This window comes from Anoplopoma fimbria, chromosome 3, assembly GCF_027596085.1.
Source record: "Anoplopoma fimbria isolate UVic2021 breed Golden Eagle Sablefish chromosome 3, Afim_UVic_2022, whole genome shotgun sequence".
In the NCBI taxonomy this organism is placed as follows: domain Eukaryota; kingdom Metazoa; phylum Chordata; class Actinopteri; order Perciformes; family Anoplopomatidae; genus Anoplopoma; species Anoplopoma fimbria.
In genome coordinates, this window is record NC_072451.1 from 25,111,089 (window position 1) to 25,127,371 (window position 16,283).

Below are 16,283 nucleotides of genomic sequence, written 5' to 3' on the forward strand. Positions count from 1 at the left end.
GTCCTCATGTTATGGTTGGTCCAGCAGGCTCTGGGCCCTCTTAAGCAGCTCAAAAAACAACCTTAGCATTGGTTAATCAGCTTGATTCTTCATGAATTTTGTTATGAGAATTTCTCACAAGCATCATTTTAAAATGTTGAATATGTCAGCATCAGAAAATGCTACAATATAGACCTCAGCTGTTAAGTACAACATTTTTTGTATTCTTTGTATGTTTTAGGCAACATTACCCCAAATTCCAAATTCGTTTTTTATTTATTTTTGTTTTACATAAGAGGTCCAGCTGGGAATCGGACCCTTCTGGCATCTGATTGAACCTAAACATAAGTAACATCCCTATGTGACTGACTTTTAAGGCCAACAAAATGACTATGTATTCGATCTCGCATAGGCCAAAGAACACAGGAAATGTGTGTATTGACAATACTTTATGGGGATTTCCATATTTTGTCAACTCCATAAAATGTGCAAGCTCAGATTGTGGTAAGAGCGTAACTATTGCTTCAGTACTTTTCTATAAAGTTATGACTATTGATTGCACACATGCAGCAGTGTCTGTGGGACCCCAAACACCGAGGAAGTAACGCCAATATCAACACAACACAAAACTAGAGAGTGTATCTTTTCTGACAAATGAATTATACTGTTAAAATACTCACTAGCGGTAATGTAGTTAACATCAGAGGCCTCCCCCGGAACTAAGAAGACATTGACGGATGATACTCCCACTGTGTAGGTGGAGCAGGGCTCCAGATTGCTGATGTCCACAGATGTGGTTGATGTGTTTCTGACCACCGGGGCGTTGCTGGGGTTGTCATTGTCGCGCACGACCACTTGATAAAGCAGGACTTTATTTACAGAGTTCCACGTCACTCTGGCTGTGGTCTTTCCCGTCGATACAAGAGTCACACCGGTTGGTGGCTGCACCACTTCCAAGAAAAATACAGGTGTTAATCGAATGTATTTGCATATCCCCATTCATGTTTTCACATATCCTTAAGTGTAAGGGATTGGCTCACACATAAATTGCTGTTAAGTTGTTTTCTGAGTATCAATCTTTTAATTCTGCTTTCCATAAATCAGCAAAAAGAGCATCTCATGTGCACTTACACAGTGTGATTGTCCTCGTACTACTTTTGGCACCTCTTCCAGCACTGTTTGATGAGTAAACGTAGCAGTTGTACGTTTTAGAAGGAGTTAGGCCGTCCACTTGTCCACCCAGAGTTTTGAAGGTCTGATTGTAGATTTTTGCAGTAGAACTAAACAACTCCTCCACAAACAAGGTATAGCTGTCCGCTCCCGACACACTGGACCACTCAAACCTTATAGATGTGCTGGAAATAGCTTTGGAAAAGGTGATCTGAGATGTGGCAGGCACTGTGGGAATGTAAGATAAAGGATTAAACGTCATTCAACAGAGAGATTCTTCTGCTTGGTTTTATTTAAGTGGCAACTTTAAAAAAAATGTCATTACCTGTTGTGGCTACTTCAACGTTTGTGCACACGACAGTGTAAAACTCAAAGACCTTCAGTGTGACTTTATAGACACTTCCGGGTCTTAATCCCTGAATCAGCCTCTGTGTGCTGGGTGCAGTCTGCATCACCACCAAGGGGGCGATGCTGGTGGAGTTTACAACTCTCAAGTCCAGTAAGTAAACTGAAGCTCCAGGGTAGCTGCTCCATATCACATTCAGTGTTGATGCAGAAGGAGAAGTCAATGACACAAAATTACATCCTGAAAGAAGAGAAAGGAAGAATTGATCCTATCTGGAAATATAATTTTAGTACCTTTTGAGATTAAAAGGGTAAAAAAATAATAATAATATTCAGCATTTAGTCAGATTTTTTGTTTAATTATTTTATTGTGTTTTTGTTGGAAGTGGAAAAATGCCAGACTAATATAAAATTAATGTAAAATTATTTGTCATCATGTTATTCATTTTAAAAATATGATGTTATTCTTGGGTGATATTATTGCTTTTCAAAATTGAATGAATGTGCTTTCAAAAGCTTTTTTTCTGTGCTCAAAATATCTATATTTCACCGTAAGCCTTTAGTGTGTCTGTATTTTCGAGGGGAATCAATCAACACCAATGAGTTTCTCCTACTTATCAAGATACACGTCACCTGGAGGGCTTCTTTAACTGGCTTTCATAAATAGCAAGAACAATCTGTCTTTGCTATCGTTTTTTCTTTAATTTGTCAGTTTTGTTAATATCTGTCATTAAAAGTAGGGCCCATATCCTTAGTGGATAACGGTGCATTTTAATTTTTGTATTAATTTCTAAGACAGTTTTGATCACAACCCCATTTTTCGGTTAATATTTTTAGGCCACAGTTAAGAAAATACAATGTTATATACAATATAGACAAGTAAAGATTAACCATAAAGATATAAAGCTTATCTGTGCTGTTTATCTATCTTGCCATATCAAAAAATGTAATTATAATTGTTAGCATCTAGAAAATCAGTGTCAGTGTAGCAGCAGCAGAACACTCACCTGTTGCCAAAACATGTTGAGTCTAAAAAAAGACAAAACATATTAATTACAATAACAAAATATGTTTAAAAAAAGTGACGAAATAAAAAACTGAATTTAAAATAGTATTATTACCTGTATGACAGACAAAAGGATGACTGATGAATAAAGCATCCACTTCTTATCCATTGTAATTGTCAGGGTTTCAGTGCGTTACATCCATATGTCGGTTCTTTACGCTGCAGCTCAACTGGAATTTTAACAGGGTTAGTGCTGTAGATCAACTAAATGGGAACCAATCAGGACGTCCTAAATGAGGACAGGTAGATGCCTGTGGCCTCTCTGTCATCATGAGAAGGAAATATAGTATGAGGCCTGTGAGGGCGGAGGCGGGGGCGCTTGGAATTCCCCACCCATTTACGCTAAAACTGCACTTACACCATGTTTTCCTGGAATATTTTATTCCGATTACATGGATCTGGATAAGATAAGATAAGATAATCCTTTATTAGTCCCGCAGCGGGGAAATTTGCAAATCAGCTCCAGCTTTGAACGGGAAAACATCAACTTTAACATTTGACATAAGAAGGGATTTGTGTCTAAATATCTATTTTCTTTAATAAAGCTAACTAGTATATGGAACAGGATTTGCCTGCTGTAAAATGATATGATCTGATTTGTTTGACATACTGAGTGACTGAAGAGGGGATTGAACCAAGTCCCCCTGCTGCATCCTCCCTGGATTGATGTCATTGTTCTTTGAAATGTTCGGTCATTATACATTTTTTGCATAATAAGTGATATTTATAACTAGTTTGGTATATATATGTATATACCCAGCTTCTAAAACACATTTTGTTTTTTGTTTTTTCGATTTTTCTTCAATCAATATGAGGAATAGATATGACTGGTTTATAAAGATCATTTTGTGCCCCAGAATATTAAAATTACAAACAATAATGGACCCATACCATTATCACCACTTAAAATGACTAGATGGCTTTCCTGTTCATAATATGTGCACTATAACAACTTTTAGCTCATTGTATTCGGCTGAGGCTGTTATGTAAATACGTTAATGAATGTGATATATTTCTGTGTGTTGCAGTTTGTGACAAAGAGAGCAGTTGGGTCTAAATCTCTGTCCCCTCTCAGAGCTCTTCCCGGCTGCTTGTCTTCAGCGCAACATCTCCCAGTTTGAGAATGCAAATTATCTGGGTGAAATGTATCCAGTGTTGAGTAGCTTTTGTCTGCCATATACGGGAACCAAACATTCTTGAACACACGTTTTGTAGTAAAGTCCACCTTTGGGATTTCTGGCCACCCTGCTTGTTTTAGTGGGAAATATACTGAATGCTAGAATTAAATAAAGCTATATAGGACTGGATATTGTATAGTTTATAAATAATACTAACTGGAGAATCAACCAAATTAGCATTTCCCTAAAATCAGAAAAACTTGCAACAACATTTTGTGAAGAAAATAGCAGCAGCATAACCTTGCTGAGATAGAAAGGATAAAGTGTACATTGGTTTGACGAGGACAATCTGTAATCCAGATTCTCTCTACTCTTTAATTAAGGTTGTTTGAATCAAGGCACAGTTGTATTGTACTCTGTTTGTACTAGAGACTACAAAACACATAAAGGATGGTTTTATCTTTAATCAAGATCATTTTAACAATGTTTAAAACATACTATAAGTTTATGTCAGTTTGCATGCAGTGCTTTGTCAATACTGTATCTGAATATGAGCATGCTGAAAAACCCTTTATTTTACTCTTTAATGTTATTTAATAGTATTCATGTATTTTCATGCAAAATAGGTCTACCCAACCAGCAGACAAAAAAATTCAACCCACGGCAACGTCTCAAAACAAATGTACAAATGTTCAAAGTATAAACTGACAGGGTACTGCAATGCCATCAGGTTGCCTTCTGCCCAGATGACAAGGTTTTATACTCCAAAAAGTGCAATTCTGTTCTGCCTCGTTCTTTTGAGAGTAAACCTGACATAAAAGCACATCTGTTAAAGAAGAAGGGTTGGACATACTCCGTTCAATTCTATGTTTGTATTGCAACGCGCAACTGAATGTCAAGACTATGAATGTGATTCAAGCAAACAAATCACTCATTGATAATTTATACAATTCAACAATTAGCAGCCTGTTAAGATTTTATCTTTTGTATATAGATTGGTCATTATCGTCATTACTAGCCCAACCCTCATGTAGAATATATATGCAATAAGCTCAAGCAGAGTCACTTCGGTCAGTTTAAGGTCAGTGAAAATCACAACAGGTCTCTTGAATGAGTAAAACCTATTTCAGGAAGTTTCTCTGATGGTTTTGTTTCTGGATTATTTGTTGGGGACTGAATGTAGCTCACGTGTCCAACCACCTGATCCTCTACTTCTTAAAGAAAAACCCAAACAAGATGATTGACAGCACACGTTGTTGTGATTCAAAAAGTGATGAGCTTTATTGTTATCGTCCGTCAACAGCGAGAAAACAAATCCAATGAAAGCAGAGGCAAGACTGAATCTATCTCCAGCAATCCGATCAGACGTATCATCCACAGGACTCGTCATGACTTCAGGCTAAATAGATGGACACCTGCTGCCCCACTTCCAACTGACCATCTTATTTGGACATGTCATACGGTCGCCGTGTGGAGGTCTTCTACTTGAGGAGTCCTAAGATCTTATTTAGAATTTAGTTTGTCTTTGAATTACTTTTGCCATGATACATTCATGTAGAAGGGTTCACTGTAACGTTTCTGTTTCTGCTTTTTTTTAAACTTTACTAAATGTCATTACATGCTGAGGTTACATCATTATGAAAGGGCAACTGCATTGATTAAACATGAGGCACAGCAGAGCAGAAGATAAAAAAACATGCAGCCTATTATAAAAAGTAACAATATGGAGAATATTATTCAAAATCATTTGATACATGCCCACAGTTATTTATTTGAAAGCCCTCTTTTATATATTTTATTGAAGTAGTTCAGTTTTTCAACTTTATTTTTTTCATATTTATTCAGCGGAAACAGTCTGTCAGACTCTATACAGCTTTTCTTGCAAACAGAAGTAACAACAAAACAAAAATATCACCTCTAACAAGGGTGATATATTTATTTTGGGTAAGTTGATTCTTTACAGTTGTCGTTGGTGTAAACCCAGTCTTCTGTCCATGTTGGGGGGGTGGTGGTAATGGGGGTTAGGGGGTGTTCACTGTTGGACAAGAAAGATGAGAAAGAGAGGAATTATCAACCTGAATATGGTGGAAAAAATACAAATATCTCATCATAGCTTCAGTACTGAATCATCACACTCAATAAGATGAATTCATAGTGGAACTATATCTGCAAAAAGCAGAATACAGCCTTGTCATAATGACTCAGGGGCTATTGAATATCCATCATCTTCTCCATCATCACAGAAACAATAAAACGCACTTGTCACGTTTCTGCAGCAGCTCTCAGCTTTCCCAGAGTCATATTCATCTCATTCTTCCTCCCATGCTTTGTAGACGCACACATATCCCAGATGTCCCAGAGGTAAAGACAGACAGAGATCAGCCTAATCCGTGCTTTTCTATATTATATGCACTACTCAAACACGCCTATTGTTGTGCCAGAGTACTGTAGGCACAGTCAATTTATGGCTGATGTGATGCTGTCACAAGGTACCCCTCAAGCTGTGAAGTAGCACAATGGAAGCAACCTGTGAAAGCAGCTTCCATCAATTTCTTACACAACTGTAATATCAAGGAAAGCACGTTGTTTGTCTCGTGTTGTTACGCAAGTCCAAGTGGTTTAAAGACTGTGTTCTTATCTGGTAGGAGTTGAGTACTTATAAACTTACCGCAATCAATCCACAGTCTGTCTTCTGCTGGAGATCACTTTTAAAAGAATAGTTTTGGTGATTGCGCTTATATAACTTCTTGCCGAGAGATACATGAGAATATCCGTACCACTCTTGTGTCTGGGTGTTATCAAGCTTATCGTCTAACCCTTAGCAAGAAGCAAATAGGTGTGTATTAAACAATGTAAAGTTTACAGTTTAGAGGATACTTACACATACCAGCATTACTTCAAGGGCAGAGAACTGAGAATAAAACAAAGATAAATACATTAATGCATCTTGTTACTACAAACATACACAGCTTATAAAAACAAATGTTTTACACACACTCTACTCATCCACTCTATGACTCACCTGAGTATCTCCTGGGTTGACAGAAGTTGACTTTGATCCCATTCTGTCCCACTGGTGCCACCACTACTGTGTACACGTCTCCACACGTCGCCTCCTGGATGTCACAGTACTTGCTGCCGGCGGCAGCGATGCACGTGTAGTCGGCTGCCGTCCCGTTCAGCTCGACCGTGTGGTTCTGCATCTGAACGCCCAAAGATCGCCAGTACACCCTGAGGGAGTTGTTGTCCCTGCGGTACAGCTTGACGTTTGTTGGACAACAGGCACCTACAAGAATGAGTGTTGAGAAGTTGCGTTTGTGGTGATGTTCATGTCAAGGACCGTACTGGTTGCTTTGGATGTGTTCTCTATAAACTTTATTACCACTGACCCAATGCAATCTTCCACCTGAACATTAACCCCTCACACCACAATCTCAAACCGGTGCACATTTCATCTGTGTTCATTTTTCTGTGTGTGTACATGTGTGTGTTTGCCCTTACTGGATGAGAATCCGCGATATTTGCACTCCGACTTGTGTCCCGTGCTGCTGAAGGCCTCCAGGTTGACGCTGTAGTTGGTGCCACAGGTGATGCATCCCATCAGGCAGTGGTTGTCCAGGGTGTGGCATTTAGCATGTCCGCGTGAGGACGTCAGGGCGGTGATGTAGGAGCGAGCTCCGCTGCTAGGTGACCAGGTCACGTTGGTCATAGCCTGGGTCACCTGGGTCACATTGACATACATGGGGCAGCAGGGACCTTGGGGAGGGAATCACAGAACAATAATCGACATGAACTGAATGTAATGAGAATATTTTGACTGATGTTTCATGATACTTTATCATCCATTTATTCATATATTAATTATTCATAGATAAAAATGTTTGAAAATAACCTATTTAAGCTCATATTATTCTTACGAGAAGTCTATTATTACCAGAGGGATCAGCATTTTACTGTCCTGTTTTTAGCTGCCTACTGCATGTTCTCATACTTTTAACTAGTGGGAGTGTTTTTATTTGTAAGAAAACTTTAATGGACCAAAAATGTTTCAGCTGGGATAGTAAAAAAGGGATAATCATCACAATCAAAAAGTTTCACAGCCACTTTGACTTTAGCACATGGCCCCCTGGGACAAACTTGTGGTTTAGGGCTGCATAAATAAAATTGATTTGACTTGCCATTCAATTCTAGCGAAAACCAATCATACCGTCATACCTGTTTCCAAAGTTTTACTGAATCCAGGTAGACTTCTCCCCACAGTTGTGGTGGCCACTGCCATGACCTCATAGGTTGAACCACAGGGCAGCTGTGTGAGCTCACAGGAGTTGTTTCTTGACTGGCAGCTTTGGGTGCCATAGCGTCCGACAGCTGTGATGGTGTAATTTGTTTTGGGGTTGTTGGGGGTCGTGAAAAGGACTGTGAATGTGGAGTTGTTGGTCTGCGTCACATTCAGAATCTCTGGAGCGCACGGGGCTGTCGTCATAAACAAAAAACACACATGTTAATACAACAGTGAAAAATGACTTTAAATGGTAAATATCACGATTCACTTTCTTCACAAGAGTTACATGAGAAGAGTGATACCACTCTCATTTCTGTAAGTAGAAATTTGAAGCTACCTGATCAGCTGGGTGGCTTAGCTTTGCTTAGCACAATGACTTGAAACAGAGGGAAACAGCTAGCCTGGCTCTGTACAAAGGCACAGAGTACACATACCAACACCTCTAAAGCTCATTGATGAACAAATTTATATTTGAATTGTGCTTATCTTTTAAAAACAACACATAAGTGCTGGTAGTTTTGGACAGAGGCAGGCTAGCTGTTTCCCCCCCGTTTCCAGTTTTTGTGGTAAGCTAGGCTAATCTAATCAGGCTGCTAGACGTCACTTAATATTTATTGAGTAGACACAAAAATGGTGTATTTTCCAAAATATTAAAATAGCAGTACTGTGTTATGTCTAAATTCTTTTAGGTTTATCAGGCCATCTCAATGAATTCCCGGCCTTCCCTTTCTGGTGTGTTTGTGGATAAGTGTGTATTTCTGGGGTGAGATGTCACTCTAAATAGCTACACTGATACCTGTCTCATGTGTGCGTGGTGCACAGGTGCGGTTGCAACCTCGTAACTCGCTGCAAGGTGTGACAGTCACAGAATAGGCCGTGTTGCACCTCAAATCTGACAGCGCGCACACTGGTGCTGTGTCGTTACAGTGGATGACATCGTTAGTCTGTGCCGCCGTCGTCTCGTAGAGCTCGGCCCCTTTGACCGAGGGCCACATGATCTCCAGCGTCTCTGTAGAAACTAGCTTTATGCTAACATCCTGTGGGCAACAAGGGACTGGGGTATAGGCAGGGAAGAGAAATGCAAAAAACAGGTGAGAATATTATTCAGCACTGTGCAAAGAACCATACTGATGATTTTGACATGTTTCATAATTATTTTCCACCTTCCACGCAGCCATTGTTTTCACTTCATGTCAACTTGCATGTACTTGAAACTTAGGTGTGTGGTCGAGAAACACATGCTAGTGTGCTTAAAGGAATACTTTGGGCAACCTTTACTTCTTAAAGATAACATTTATCGCGAGCCTCCACGGCTAACAAATAATCAAATACCGGAGTCAACTCTTAAGAATATATCATGTAGAAGTATTCCTTTTATACTGAGGATTTGGTATTGTGAGAAAAGGGCCAGACCTAAATGGAATGAAGCCATGAATGATTTACATCTGATCTTTTTCTAACAATGCCATGGTGGACAGTTTAGGGAATCTCCATCATTTGAGATTTTAGAGTGAGCTGACAAGAAGCCTTGCGATCATGGGCTATGATGATAAAAAATCGAATCCAGAAGCCAAACCACAAAAGATAGGACACGGCAAAGGATAATATGGATTTAGACGTTTCTTATATTAAAGGGTTGCTGTTGAGCAGCCACAGGTTACATTTTTTATGTGAAAGTTGCTGATAATAAATAAGGCAATGGCATACTTTGGAAGATTATTGGTTGTAAAAAGCACAAAACCACTAGTATGGTCCTTTTGATTTGATATCATGAGCATGTATATGTGGTGGTGCTACATGTGGGTGCTTCTGGCCCCTACTGGTGGTGTAGTTGCGGACTTGTGCGTAAGGGCTGGAGCCGGCCTGGTTGTAGGGGAAGACGGTGGTGAGGTAGGTGTAGCCACACATGCAGGAAAACGGGCATCTGGTTCCAGTGGTGTTACACGACTTCTCAGTCCCGTCATCCCTCTTTATGAAAGCCACGTAGTGCTCCACCAGTGGCACATCGTCCCACACCACCGAGCAGTTGCCTGCTACAGGTTCCTCCACCCAGATGTTCTCTGGGGGACACGGATCTATCACAAAAACAAATAAGACAAAAACAAATGAGAATGGACAACACTTGTGAAAGGAATAGTCTGACATTTTGGGATTGATACCAATCGTAATGATGTTTTTTTCTAACTGTTAGCAAGAAAGCCAATAAGGCCAAAACTAAGGTCTGCCAATTGTTTTTATTATTATTATGATATTGCTGTTGAAGCATATATTTATTTATTTTCTACTGTATCAGTTCAACTGCATCTGTTGTCTTTCTGCCACACATCTCATAGACTACTCCAACATATACTGTTGCCTCTTATACAAACATGCATAAACACACTCCCACAAACACTCTACTTAACCCAATCTAATTGTAATATAACTCCCAGACTCTTATCATTTCATAACCTACGTCAGCGTGACTGCCATTTTGTCACACTGCTTCACCAATAATTAAAAAAAAGAAAAAGAAAAAAAGAAAGCTAATAAGTATATTTCCCAAAATGTAAAACTACAATTAAAAGATGTAGGATTTGGGGTCTGATGTATCAATTGCATACAAGTATGTTGTATTGTATGTGGCTATGGCTGTGTGTTTGTTTGATATACCCACATGTGATGTAGTCTGCTGGTTGCGAGGGGTTGCTGGGGCCGGCACTGTTGAAGGCTACGACAGCGACTGAGTGGTTCTGGCCACACTCCACAGGTATAATAGAACAGTAACTATTAGCTGTTGCAGTACAGTTTTGGCCAGTAGTGGTCCAGGCCATGTAGTTCTCTGCTCCCTGCACTAACACCCAGTACACAGCGATCCCAAGAGACCGACCCTGAGTCACCTGGACGTAGGTCACATCTGGGCTTGGAGGACCTGTAAAGTAAAACCAGAGAGAGTTGAGTTACACCATCTGCTGCATTCAGCTCCTTCGTCTTATCATGCTTACGTGTGATCTGGCAGACAGTGAGGTCGTCTCCAGCTCGCCCCTTAGAGTCCCAGGCTGTGCCCTTGATGCAGTAGGTGGTCCCTGCTTCAAGGCCATCAAAGGTCACCATGGTGTCAGTGGTGTTCAGTTTGACGCGGGAGTTGGAGCCCTCCCGGATGATGCAGAGCATGTAGAGGACGGCTTTCTTCACCGGGGGCCAAGTCACCAGGATGGTGCTGTTGTCAGGAGATGTGGTGTTCAACTTGGGCGCCATTACCACTACAGACAGGTTCAGGTAGACGAAAATCAGAAAAAAGAAATGACATGACAAACACAGATTTCTTACTTCTACTCTCTTGACATTCTTTTGTGTAAGAAGTGCGATATGGAAACAATATCTCTGTGAATATGTTCTATTACTCCTGATGGGAAGGGAGACAACCCAGTTCTCATGGTTTCACTTTTCATATTATGAGAATAGTATAGTGCAAAAGGATGGATACAGTTTCCATCCTCCTGCGTTGGCCATAAAGAGTAAGGACTCTGTGACAATGGACGGTGAAATGACACGCTGTTATGGCCGGCGGAGTGAGCCAACAATCTATTGTCCTTCAGAAACAACAGAAAGGCTGCGTTTCACTCTTCATACACCGATTACCATCTTAAGTAATCTGCTTCTAATGTGCAGTCTCTGGACATGTGAAAGTGAGAGAAAAAAGGTAAATATTACTAAATTTTACGGATTAATAGTAATAATATTATTAGTCTTATAGTTAGTGAAAATCAAAACTGTGTGTCTGTGTTAAGTGATCAGCTTTTCAATCTTCGATCACTTTTTGAAATGCTCCTGCCACACGATGGAGTATTTTTAAGGACTCTGTATGAGACAGTTGGTCCGTACCTGTCCTGGCCTCGATGGGGTACGAGGGCTGGCTCCTCCCCCCAGAGTTGATGGACATGACACTCAGCTTGTAGTCCGTGTAGGGCTGGAGCTCCACGACAGTGCCTGGGGAGCTGCTCACCATGGTCTCCGAGAAGAAATCACCAGTCTTGGACTGAGCCCTAAGGATGTAGCTTGTTGCCCCGGAAACCTCTGTGAACTCCACAGTGATGCTGTCGCTGTGTTTGGAGTAGACCTGTTGAATGCTGGGGATTTCAGGAGCTGGAGAACAAATGACAGGAGTTAGATAGATTATAGAATAAAACGTTTAAAAAAGTATTTGTACTTTTCTTGAGTTCCTACCCCACTTTATGCTTCTACTCCACCACATTTAAGAAAGATGGTGTACTTTTTACGCCACTAAATTTATTTGAAAGCTATGGCCACGGTTTTAGGATTTTATATGCAAAACATGAGAAGACTTTATAAATTAGGGCTGCAGCCAAAACGCTTAATTGCTAATTTAACTTCTAAAAATAGTGAAAAACATCCAATCCAGCTTCCCAGAGCCGACAGTCCAAAATCCAAAGATATTCAGTTATAATGATTATAAATAGTTTTCTCTCGATCAACTTATCGTTTAAGCTTAAAAACAATGATGTATTGCTTTAGACACCTCTCTATACAGTGTATAGCTGAAGCATGTTGATGCTTCACTAATAATAATCCAATTACTTTGTTGTATTATTTTACTTGAGTAAAGAATCTAAGGACTTTTCCCTAAACTGTAGAAATACATGATATGTATTTATAGGCTGCTGTAAGCCTGCAAATTTCCCCGCTGCGGGACTAATAAAATATTATCTTATCTTATCTTATGTCTTTATGGACAGTACCGTATCTGAATCACCTCCAGGACTCATTTTTTTCCCTTTCCCTCTCCTTGCTGTTGTTACTGACCTGTTGTCTCCTCTGTCTTTGCACTGCTGAGGACATTGAGAGCATTGTCCATGGCTTCTAGCTGCATGGTGTACACCGTGTTCGGTGACAGGGAGATGACTGAGCCCATCACGGAGTTGCCACTGAACTGAGTGAAGACGGATCGTCCCGGGGAGTTCTTGGGTGTTGCTGTGATCTTGTAGGAGCTGGCGTCAGAGTAGCTGCTCCACTGCACGGTTATACTCTTAGATGTGACCGTAAACACTGACAGAGTGATGCCTGGGGGAGATGGAGAGGAAAACAATGATGGGATACATTCAAAAAGAAATTCCTATTCTGGGTAGAAAACAGCCAGGTGCTAAGTAAATATGCATATTTCGGTTGTTTCAGAAAAGGTGTCGTGATTGATCTTTATTTATAAAACCTTAACCTTTTCGGGGGACTTTTCAAGGTAATTTGCATTTCAAATGAATGGATACTGTACGTTATTTGTGTTTGGGATCATCATAAAGTAAGGCAAATATAAAAGAAGATAATTTACCATTTTGAGCAGCACAGATCTGAAAATGACAAAAACATGGCAGGTAAATGAATGAAACAAGGTAATGATAATGATAAACGACAGGAAATGCAGTACTTTCAAGACAAGGACATCATTCCAAGGGTAGCAGGCTATTGGTATTTCACATTATACCCTGAGGCTTATTATGCCTCAGGATGTAATGCCTGTATCATATTCTCGGCGCATGAGAGGCAGCCGGCTGCACATTACCTTCACTCAACACAGATTTCAGGAGTGGTCAGCGCAGGTATTTCTTTCAGGTCTGAATGAATTTGTCTATTGAGCTAAGGTTGGGCATGCCGCACACACTTGTTGAAAGCAGTCACACTCAAAAGAGCCTGTGTTCATATGTTTCTAACGTCCGCTATTATTCATCTGGATGTATAAAGTATACACTGTATCAAAGATAGGAAAACATGCAAACTACCTGCACAGAGGACATTAAAACTGTTATTTGTTAAATACTTTCAGAAAATCAGTGTACAATATGAGAAAAATTATCATCTCTTACCTCTGTGAAGGTCAATAAAAGCAAAAGTTTCAGCATTTTAAACTGTGTTGTTCCCATGCCCTAAGCAGATTTATTATTTTAATATAAAGTGCTGAGCCACTGCCTTGAGGCGAGATGTGTGATGCTGTTTCTCAAAATGACTTCAGGGAAGCAGCTCTGGCTTAAATTTGCCTTTTTTTTTTGTTCTCTCTCCCTCCCTCTCTCAGATGAAACGACAGGTCCTTTATTGTTTCAGCAAATACCAAAGAGCCCAAAGGCTGTGACTCCTCCCCACAGGGGTGTTTGGGTGTCCTATCGGAGAGAGAGGAGAACGCTCATCTTTTCTAGATGAGGATGTAGATAAAAATGTCTTAAATGGTATACATTGATTGCTTTTTTTGTCATCTTGAAATATTTTGCACCCACAGAAGAAACCACTCTAACATCACAGTTGAGAAACATACATTAGTACAACTTGTTTAAAAAAAGATAATTTGATACAAGTGATGACCTATTTCTGTGTCTGAAAGGAAGGTGTATGACCTGATTAAGGTTTCATCAAAACAATATTTGATCTCTCCTGGTTTCCATGTCAATGATATCTTGTGACCATAACTGACAAAACCTCTTTTGCAGCAGTGAAACATTGTGTTCTCAGTTTGTCGACACAAATCTATCAACAACACTTTGTGTACTGTAAATAAAGATATGACATATTGGTTGGGTGTTAATAAAGTTTAGCCTTTGCAAGTGAACAATTCACCTATTTGTATTCCTATACGTGTATATATATATATATATATATATATATATATATATATATATATATATATATATATATATATATATATATATATATACTTCATCTGTTTCTGTGTCAACTGAGGTCAATTGTCACTTTCGCCTCAACACTGACAAACAAAACAAACTAATAGAAAGAAGCTGGCTTATGTAACGACACGCATGCATTAGGTAACTTCATACTACGTGGACCTTTACTGTACTCTACTGTACAGTTCTGGTTGTGCATCCAGTCTGCGTTAAGATGAGAAAGGCCAGGCGAGGTTATTGTAATAGTGTTTCTTTTTTCGCCAGTGGCCTAGTATCAGCCTCAGGTGTGCATTATAAAGATGTGCTGTGACAATCCCAGAGGACCAGATAAACTCTTTTGTGCATAAAGGCCAATAGGAGGGAGCTGATCAAATTCAACTCCACACAAGTGAGATAATCATTGCTTTCACGGAACTCAACAAACAAAAAGTAACAGTGTCAGCTTTCCAAAATCGCCAGTGTGTTTGTTTTGTTCAGAGATCATGCTCCGGAGAAAAATAGAGATATTGAAGACATCTTAAGAAAGAAACACAAAAATGAGAACCCCCTTTGTTCTATGTAAACCATTTAACCTAAGTTATTAAATCCATAGACTCTCGCTTTGGATACCTGCACCTTTTCAGGGCTCGACATTAAGTGTCAACCACTACATTACATTACATTACAGTCATTTAGCAGACGCTTTTATCCAAAGCGACTTACAGTCAGTAGTATGTTACATATCATTCACCCATTCACACACTGATGACAGGCTACCATGCAAGGTGCCACCATCAGACTCTAACTAACATTCATCATCCAGTCCACACCGATGGCAAGCCTTCAGGAGCAACTTGGGGTTAAGTGTCTTGCCCAAGGACACATCGACCGCTGAAGCCGGGTATTGAACCATCAACCCTCTGATTGGAGAACTACCTTGCTCTCCACTACGCCACAGCCGCCCTAATCTAACTGTTTTAAAGAGTACTAGGTTTGTGTTTATCAGTCGCATTGTTCTAAATCACTGTGTTAATAGAATTCATGGCATTGTTAAACACACGATGGGCAGTTGAAAAAAAAAAAGGTCTTATTTTTAGTTCACACATTCTTCTTCCTTGGCTAAACTTGGCACCTATATTACCCACAATGCAACTCTGGCATTTTGGTCAGAGATTCAGGTGTGTCATGCTTGTAGCAGCTCATGTAGTCTCAACCCGCTACAGAGGTCTGGTTAAGCCGGATCTCCCCTCCCACGAGATTTTTTTATGTTTTATTTTCAAACTTGTACCCTGCAGCCCCAACTGATGCAAGAGACATTACTTGAGGCAGTTTATCACACTTTGCACGAACCAACTTTTTTTTTTTTCATATATGCAGTAGTACTCCCCAAGACCTGTAAACAGACTTTGATGTTCAAAGTCTGTGCAGTTCTGCTGCAAATCAAATTACCACACAGCAAACCTGGAGGCTTGGGAGTATACCAACACAGAAACACTGTACATAGCACAGCGAGTGTGAGGAGAAAGGGGGCATTGCAGGCTAATTCAGCAAATACTACAATCTTTTTTGTTTTGGGAAATTGCTGCCTCTTTGACACGTCACCTTATAGCCACACCCACACACTTAAGTGATCACGTTTAGAGGATAGTCACACTCAACAAGCTCGGGGAAAACCTGTA

General features: G+C 40.0%; 1 protein-coding gene across 1 annotated transcript; it reads right to left on the reverse strand.

Moving 5' to 3' along the window:
* Positions 1-5,663: 5,663 nt before the first annotated feature.
* On the reverse strand, positions 5,664-15,807 carry fndc7a (fibronectin type III domain containing 7a). The gene is made up of 12 exons (XM_054596766.1): positions 15,750-15,807; positions 12,764-13,021; positions 11,825-12,085; positions 10,945-11,202; positions 10,617-10,871; positions 9,781-10,035; positions 8,757-9,014; positions 7,894-8,151; positions 7,180-7,434; positions 6,701-6,964; positions 6,560-6,589; positions 5,664-5,713 (listed from the first exon to the last, which is right to left on the reverse strand). The coding sequence occupies exons 1-11, from the start codon at positions 15,805-15,807 to the stop codon at positions 6,576-6,578; spliced, it is 2,394 nt and encodes a 797-aa protein (XP_054452741.1). The 3' UTR covers positions 5,664-5,713; positions 6,560-6,575.
* Between the last annotated feature and the right edge of the window lie 476 nt (positions 15,808-16,283).